This window comes from Oncorhynchus gorbuscha, linkage group LG03 (assembly GCF_021184085.1).
Source record: "Oncorhynchus gorbuscha isolate QuinsamMale2020 ecotype Even-year linkage group LG03, OgorEven_v1.0, whole genome shotgun sequence".
Classification (NCBI taxonomy): Eukaryota; Metazoa; Chordata; class Actinopteri; order Salmoniformes; family Salmonidae; genus Oncorhynchus; species Oncorhynchus gorbuscha.
In genome coordinates, this window is record NC_060175.1 from 70,332,218 (window position 1) to 70,341,318 (window position 9,101).

At 42.4% G+C, this 9,101-nt stretch overlaps 1 protein-coding gene across 1 annotated transcript; it reads left to right on the top strand.

Annotated features, from left to right (window-relative positions):
• The first annotated feature begins 256 nt into the window (after nt 1–256).
• On the top strand, nt 257–7,818 carry LOC124021688 (coiled-coil domain-containing protein 22-like). Its single transcript, XM_046336804.1, has 15 exons — nt 257–662; nt 1,165–1,342; nt 2,032–2,164; nt 2,370–2,476; nt 2,795–2,879; nt 4,519–4,688; nt 4,796–5,008; nt 5,143–5,334; nt 5,471–5,707; nt 5,786–5,887; nt 6,006–6,113; nt 6,249–6,344; nt 6,485–6,544; nt 6,687–6,761; nt 6,907–7,818. The coding sequence occupies exons 1-15, from the start codon at nt 613–615 to the stop codon at nt 7,018–7,020; spliced, it is 1,920 nt and encodes a 639-aa protein (XP_046192760.1). The 5' UTR covers nt 257–612; the 3' UTR covers nt 7,021–7,818.
• The last annotated feature ends 1,283 nt before the right edge of the window (nt 7,819–9,101 follow it).

The window sequence follows — 9,101 nt, forward strand, 5'->3', positions numbered from 1 at the left end:
CCAAATAATAATAAGTCCGAAATAAGTTGTACAATATTTAAAGTGTGATTAACAAGTCCTATTAATACACATCCCATTGAACACAGGCACACGTCGAAAATAATGCCATTTCCAAAATGCACGTGCCAAATCGCAGTTGCCAGTCATGGGTTGTCACTAAGCGACTAGTGGGGGCTTGCTGGGAATCAGAGTTTTACTTGCCCAGCTCTCCAGAAGATTGTTGAAACTCAGCATCCCATAAAGCACAGCTACCATGTACTCCTCCCATACGACTTCCTGCCTTTAGTTTAGATATGCACAATTTTATATTACACGAATGTGTTAGCTAGCTTTCGTAAAATGAAAAGCAATTTGCAAGACATTTAGGGAAACACACAGCATTTTTTAAATGGAACGGTTCGTGAAATAGCCAGTGCCTTTTGTTCATGCGCTGTGGAGTGATAACGTTAGTTTAGCTACCTAGGTCGCCAGCTAACACACGCTCGCTAGCTAGCTTTTTCCAATGGACAAGCCTGTTAAACCGCTTTCTAGCTAGCCAACAGAAGCCTAATTATATGTAATTTAGGGGAAGATTTTTTTTCTAAAAGAAATTACAAGGCACTTCTTGCAGTGATGGATGAAGTTGATAAGATTTTAATTCACTCGCTTAGACAGACTGGCACGTAAGTATCTAGCTAGCTAAAGTTACTTTCTAACATTATCAATAAATAACCTGTTGTTGCTAGCTTGCAATTTAGTTAGCTTGCGTTTGCTAGCTTGTGTCTACTGTAGTGAGTTTGGCTAGCTCTTGTCTTTGATTTGATAGCCCAGATCTACATTCACTCACTCACCAGAGCCATTTCATATCAGCTAATATTTTCCTTGTGAACGTTTGTTGAAGTGTAGAGCGCAAATCATGGCTACATTCATCCAAACGTTTAAAATGTGCTTATTTTGTTCTAACAGCTAGTTGTTTGATTTTCACTCTGCCAATAATAAAATGTTAGACGAATTCTGCTCATTAAACTATCTATATTTCTATCTAGCATGTTAGTTACACCACAGAACTTTTAATGTCATTTGAAAGTTTAACCGGCTGATCACATGACTAGTGAGAAGTGGGTGTGACACAAGTGGGAAGTTAACCCTGTGCACCTGCACCCCATGCTGTGTCTGTTTGCACAGGGACGTGGGGAAGGATGTGCAGAGTGTGAAGCACTTCACCAGTGAGCTGATAGTGGAGGCGGTGGTGAGATGTCTGCGAGTGATCGACCCGGCCCTGGGAAGCGGACTGTGCCCCTCCTTACCCCCAGGCATGTCTGCCCGCTTCCGTGTGGGCATGAGCCTGGCACAGGCCTGTCAGGTGAGAGGTCGAAAAGGAAAGGGATAGTTATAGTGCTCCCCCTCCTGTTGCGAAATGGGGCTTGCTCCTTCTCTTGATCACATGAAGATTAAGATATTGTTTGCTGTAAGTGGATAACCATGCATGACTTATTGATGTACCCATATGACCTATACCTCCTTTGCATGACACTCAGTCCAGGTTTTTTTGTATTCTGAAATTAATTTACTGTCATTAGATCAAGCTCAGTTTTTCATGGTCCCAACTACATGCATGCAGTCTGGACCACTGATTTCTGAAAAGAAGTCATTCAGCAACCAATTTGACATCCTGCTACAATGTGAAGTGATGTCATATAGACTAATGCCATTCCATCTCATTGAGCATTGTTTTGAACTGTTTTTGTTTCCTCACTTGATTGACTCTATTGAATAGCCCAATTGCTTGCGTAACTTCGGTTGAGTGATCTCTTGAGATTAACAGTTTACTTACAAGATTTCAAATCTGCCAATTGTGAATACATTTGATTTGATCATTTTGTGAACAGGCTACATCATTGGACATGTTCATGGAAATCTCATAGACATTTCTTGTTCCATTTCTTACCCGGAATGACCCTCATGTTCTTGAGGGTGAGGCATTATACTAAGGTCAATGACCTGTGTATGAACAGACTCCATAACGAGGTTGACATGCATTTTTATTTGCAGGACCTTGGCTACAAGGGAGAGATTGGCTACCAGACCTTTCTGTACAGCAATGAGCCAGAGATCCGCTCCTTGCTCATGTTCCTAGTGGAGAAGCTGCCCAGAGAAAGTGCTGAGGCCTCGGACCAACCAGCAGGTGCAGACTCAATGTCCCACCATTGTACTTCTTGTCATTAATAAATACCATTCATCCCTTAGCTTTAGTTCTCCCCTTATAAATTGGTTTTATTTTTTGCTTTCTGAACTGTAATCTGATCAATAAAAAGACATCGAATGTTTGAACTTCTAAAAATGACAATCTGAAAGTATTTCTTCGTCTCATAAATTGTACCCCCTAACAGGTAAATCGGCCCTCCTCCAGAAATCCATAGCTGCCCAGATTAAAGCTCAGCTGGCCTTGCCCTGGCTCTCTCCATCCTGCAGACTACCCCTCCTCTGTAAAACACAGGTACGTCCTGCTAGCTATGCTACAAAGCATTATCAATGACGTGGCCTGCTAAGTTTAATATACACTGATAAATAACTTTGGGTTTCCTAGATCATGAAGGAAGCTAGATTAAGGCTATATAGTGAAAGTAGTGAGGCAATAATGACTCATGTTCATCCTGTTTTTCATGGCTTCGTGGATATTTACTCAAGTCAATATTCTCCAGAACTTCAAACTTCCAATTTTAATCTATACACACTTCCTATTTGAATCTATGCGTCTTTGTGTCAACAGTGTTCCCTCTTGTTGTATGCGTTCTCACTTCACGTTTCCTTTTAGAACCCAGGACCGTCCCACAGTTTCCACTCTCAGACCCTTAGTTTACCCCACTGCCTCAAAGTGCCTGGGAAAAAGCAATTGAAAGGTAAACCCCAGAATACACAGGACCCTCGTAACTTACTGTCATTGCATATCATTCTGTAATCCAATTCTTCCAGTTGTGTAGGATTCTGAATGAGTAGCCTATATACAGTACTTGTCAAAGGTTTGGACACACCTACTCCTTCAAGGGTTTTTCTTTATTTTTACTATTTTCTACATTTTAGAATAATAGTGAAGACATCAAAACTATAAAATAACACGTGGAATGATGTAGTAACCAAAAAAGTGTTAAACATATTTTAAATTCTTCGAAGTAGCCACCCTTTGCCTTGATGACAGCTTTGCACACTCTTGGCATTCTCTCAACCAGCTTCACCTGGACTGCTTTTCCAACAGTCTTGAATGAGTTCTCACATATGCTGAGCACTTGTTGCCTCCTTTTCCTTCACACTGTGGTCCGACTCATCCCTAACCATCTCAATTAGGTTGAGGTTGGGTGATTGTGGAGGCCAGGTCATCTGATGCAGCACTCATCACTCTCGTTCTTGGTCAAATAGCCCTTACACAGCCTGGCGATGTGTTGGGTCATTGTCCTGTTGAAAAACAAATGATAGTCCCTCTAAGCGCAAACCAGTTGGGATGGCGTATCGCTGCAGAATGCTGTGGTAGCCATGCTAGTTGTGTGCCTTGAATTCTAAATAAATAAGTGAAATAAATAAGTGTCTCCAGCAAAGCACCATCACACCACCTCCTCCTTGCTTCATGGTGGGAACCACTCATGCAGAGATCATCCGTTCACCCACTCTGCGTCTCACAAAGACATAGCGGTTGGAACCAAAGATTTCAAATTTGGACTAATCAGACCAAAGGACAAATTTCCATCGGTCTAATGTCCATTGCTCATGTTTCTTAGCCCAAGTAAGTCTCTTCTTATTGTTGTCCTTTAGTAGTGGTTTCTTTGCAGCAATTCGACCATGAAGGCCTAATTCACACAGTCTCCTCTGAACTGTTGATGGGTGGTGGTCAGGTGGTGTTACTTGAACTCTGTAAGGCATTTATTTGCGCTGCAATTTCTGAGGCTGGTAACTCTAATGAACTTGTCCTCTGCGGCAGAGGTAACTCTGGGTCTTCCTTTCCTGTGGCGGTCCTCATGAGAGCCAGTTGCATCATAACAAAATTCTTGACATTTTCCGGACTGACTGACCTTCATGTTTTAAAGTAATGATGGACTGTCATTTTTCTTTGCTTATTTGAGCTGGTCTTGCCATAATATGGACTTAGCCTTTTACCTACCATAAAAGACTATCTTCTGTATACCACCCCTACCTTGTCACAACACAACTGATTGGCTCAAATGCATTAAGAATGAAAGAAATTCCACAAATTAACTTTCAACAAGGCATACCTGTTAATTGAAAAGCATTCCAGGTGACTACCTCAAGAAGCTGGTTGAGAGAATGCCAAGAGTGTGCAAAGTGTTATTTCATAATTTTGATATGTAATAAAAAAATAAAAAAAAGAAAACCTTGAATGAGTAGATGTTTCTAAATCTTTGACTGGTAATGTACATAAGCAGGTGTTACATTAGGCTTGGTACAAGATCTTCTTTGCCACTGAAATGAGAGCATATGGTGACAGTTCAATACCAGTATACCACGTCATTCTTTTCTCCCCCTCTTCAGAGGAAAATGACTACCACAGGGACTTCCTTCCCCCTGTAACTGCCCAGCCGTCGCAGCATGCCTCCGTGCCGGCCTCCCTGCTGGAGCAGCATGCAGGGGAGCTCAGTGCCGCCCAGGAGTGGGAGAACGAGTGGAACAGCCAAGGCCTCCTTTCCCGCCTCACACCCGAGGTATGCTCTTTAAGGGATAGGATAAGTTTTTCACTTGAATTTGAGAACAATAATAATATTTCTGTGTTCAATGCAGTGTTTTCATCTGTGAACTCGTGTCCACCCAGGAATATCGCTCCAGGAAGCGTGCTCGTCTGCAGAAGCGGATCGAAGAGCAGCTGCGCACTGTGGCCCAGACCCGCCAGGACACCCTCGGTGCCCACAGGTCGGGCTCTGACCTCACAGAGCTGCTGCAGTCCTTCGGGGGCTCTCCCCTCATTGGTGACATCCTCGCCAAGGGCACCCGCTTCACCCACACTGAAAAATTTACTTTTACAGAGGTGAATGATGGGTAAACAAAGCCTGCTCCACATTGAGCAAGATCTCCAAATGTTCCCCCTTTTGATTTCCAATCTGAATCCAGCCTTTGTTTCTCTCTAACCGATCCATGCCTCTCTCTCTGTGTGTTTGTCAGGAGCCTGAGAAAGCTGCCAAGCAGATGGCAGCAGCAGCCAACTCCCTCCCCAGCTCACATCAGTCGGAGGAGGATCTGCAGGCCCGACAGCAGGAGGAGCTGGCCGCCCTGCAGCAGCAGCTACAGCAGCTCTCCCTCAGCCTAGAGGAGGTGGGCGGAGACATGAGGCAGCTCACTGTGTCTATACATCAGGTAATTGGAGCCTCTTTATTCAAAATAGACAAACTGTTTATTTGCGTAGACCTCGGACCAGATTTACCACAGTGGAATGAACTATGACATGTAAGACATAGTCACCCTGCAACACTTGTCTCTCGTCTGTGTGCAGGTGTCAGATGAGCTGAAGCAGAAAGAGCTGAGCAACACGGAGGAGGAGGTCTCTGTGCGGGTAAAGAAGCAGACCATATACCTGCTGCCGGATGGGGAGAACAACCTGGCCAAGCTGCAGGCCCTAGTGGAGGGAAGTGCCGAGCGAGTGGTCAACCTAGCCGCCCAGTGGGAGAAACACAGAGCTCCACTTATCGATGAGCACCGCAGGCTCAAGGAGCTCTGCAGCAACCAAGAGGTAGTGTTCATCTCCTTAGATATCCCCAAGTGTGTGACAGAAAGAAACTCTTAATTCAACTTCCATTCTTTTCTCTAGATGGAGTCCTCCCGAAAGCTATCTGAAATCAAAGAGCTTCATGAAAAAATCAGTCAATCTGCAGAGGAGGCCAAGAAGAAGGAGGAACTGTATAAACAACTGGTATTAAAACTAATTACATGTATTTGGGATGATTTTACTTCCACAATGTGTATTAATTTGGTTCCTGTCCAAGCATTTTGTCTAACACCAGTTTTGGGAAATCGGATTTGTCCTTCAGATAACAGAGTTTGAGAATCTCCCCAAAGATATCTCCCGCTCAGCATACACTGCCAGGATCCTGGAGATCGTTGGCAACATCCGGAAACAGAAGGAAGAAATTACAAAGGTACACTGTCTGAGACACCTCGCATCAATACAGTCCTGAGTATCTCCTTAAAAACAAAGTAATTAAAACAAAATTTGAACCGTGAGTAGAGTGATTTTGAAGTATGGTGTTTGTGTGTGTCCCCTTTTTCTCTAGATTCTGTCTGACACTAAGGAGCTGCAAAAAGAGATTAACAGCCTGACTGGAAAACTGGACCGAACGTTCGCTGTGACTGATGAGCTGGTCTTCAAGGTAGAACACCTAGCAAGAGAACTCCATTATTTTACTTTTTTCAATTAGAGGTCAAAGGAATACCTGAATTTTATTTAAATTGTTCTCTATACCACATTTTTCTTCAATTGCCTAATATTACTTTTCCTCATACTGTGCAGGATGCGAAAAAAGACGAATCTGTCCGCAAATCCTACAAGTACCTGGCAGCCTTGCATGAGGTAAGAGCTTGTTGGCAGAATATATCCTTCTTAGAAACTGAAGAGCAATGTGTATATCCTTGGGTGTGGTGCACTGTGGTAAATTTAGGGCCTTATAACTATATTGGTTAGTTGTGTGACTTGATTCTCATTCCTGGTATAGAACTGCACTCAGTTGATCCAAACTATTGAGGACACTGGCACAATCATGAGAGAGATCAGAGACCTGGAGGAACAGGTATATATGGACCTCTTATTTTATACCAAACCACTAACTTGCACTGCTACTGTACAACATCGGGCATAGTTTGTGATTTTATTTGGCATAGCGCTATAGGTCTGACTTGGTAAAGCAAACTTTTAAAGTTCCCGTTTCTCCATAGATTGACACAGAGAATGGTAAAAAGACTGTAAGCAACCTGGAGAAGATCCTGGAGGACTACAAAGCCATTCGCCAGGAGAACTCTGCTCTGGCTGCCAAGATCAGAGAGGCCTGACGTGACCCTCCTCAGCATGATGCACCGTAGTGGCTGTCTGACTCGTCTGCTGGTCAAACTGACCAGTAGGTAGCATGCCCTCGAGACTGCCTGTCCTGTGTGTGTGTGTGTGGAACCAAGAAGGCACACTCTCGTCTCAAGACTTTCAACGCTTTCCTTCCTCCAACGTCACTTTTGGTTTTGCCTTCTGGGAGCACTGACAGCATATGGGGAGCGGAGATTGAATTTTGTACTGAAAATACTTAATTTTTTATGCACAAACCTTGGCTGATAAATCCATGCAGGATATAGAAAAGAGTTGTGTGATGCATAAAACAGTGATGAATTAATTATACTTGCCTTGCATCCCTGGTGTTCCATATCGATTCCACACAATCAAAAAATAGGTTCTGCACAAATGATGCTCTCATACTTTCTATTAGAAATGTATAGTAGATCTTATCTCAATTGCAGTAGTTCTGATTGACCCATCAAGTGAATGTCTTGTTGGTCGAGGTACAATTACACAAGCACTGATTTACATCTCTTATGAATTTGAGTACATCAATCATTACCTACATTCTTAGACCAGTCATTGGAAAAGAATGATTGATTTAGAACTCACGAGGTTGTTTGAATGTCATCCAGTCCTAGACTAGCAAACCTAGTGATTGTAAGTGATTCTGGTGAGGTTAGTGTGCTTTGAAAATGTCAGGTCTATGTTCCCTCAAAGTGCACCATGTTTCAGAAGTAACATGCACCATCACAATCCCCCTGAGTAATGGTTGCTGTAGAAATGACCAGCTTTAAGCTTTTTTTTTTTTTTTTACTGTACAATACTTCCAAGTAATCTTGATACTACTTTGAAATGCAATGCAGTTCCATGTGTTAAGGTGAATTTCTTCATTCCCCCCCCTCCTCCCATTCCACAGACAAATGCAAGGGCTAGGTATGGCCTAAGATACCGTTGACTTGTGCAAAGAAATCCATGCCATATTTTGTCTTACAAACTGGAATCGACAAGGAGATTACTAGGTTTGTCCTTTCTAGGTCATGCTCATGCCTTGAAATCAAATGCTGCTTTTGTCTCTCTTTTGCTGAGTACTATTTGGCTTAGGGTAAATTGCCTCACCTTTTGGGCATTGATCTCCTGAAATGGCCAAGATTAGATAACACATAAACTACATTGATTGACAATGATTCATGCAAAACTTGTATAAAAATGATACAACAATGTTAGTCAGCAGCAAATTAACATTTAAATGAATGTCCTGTGCTATGTTGTGTTTTCTTTCACATTTTAAGGTTTAGTTAATGTTCAAATGCTGAAATGTTTTTTGCATCACGTTCATATTCTGGACTTTTTTCCATGATCATGTGGGAATGCCTGTTGTACTGGCTCTTTAGCCCTGTTTATACCTTGTGCCAACATGCGTCCTTTGTCCTGATCTTGTCAACGTTCTAATTGTGCCACATTTTTGGCGGGTGTAGATGATTAAAAGACACATTGTGATCTCTTTGATCAGATCTTCCTAATCACCTCGGGAGGTGGTCAGGCACACATTGGCTGTGTTCACACAGGCAGTCAAATTCTGATCTTTTACCCATTTATTAACAAAAGAGCTTATCTGATTGGTCAAAATGCCAATTAGGGAAAAAAGTATTATGCTGCCTGTGTAAGCATCGCCATTGTGTCTGGATATCAGTCAAGTGTTAACAGATCCTGCTGGTCAAACTAAATCATCATACTGGCCTCTAAGATCATTGACACTGAGCACCATTGACTTATGGCATCAGCAATTGTCTTAAAATAAATACCTTCATATTGTTTTGAAAGAATATCTGTCAAAAATGTGCATGCAGGGAGAACTCCAGCTAATCTGTTCATAATGTGGACTGTGGCTGGGTAGATGCATCACCTGGATCAGATCACAAAACTCACATAATTCATGTAAACAAGGCTTCTTGTTTTTGGAACATTTGCATCAGGCACAAATATCCATTATCAATCATTAGTATATCCACACATGTACCTCTCTCGGATCCATCATGCTGCTATTTTCAAGAATGTACTTGCAATATTGAGTTGCATGTATTAATAC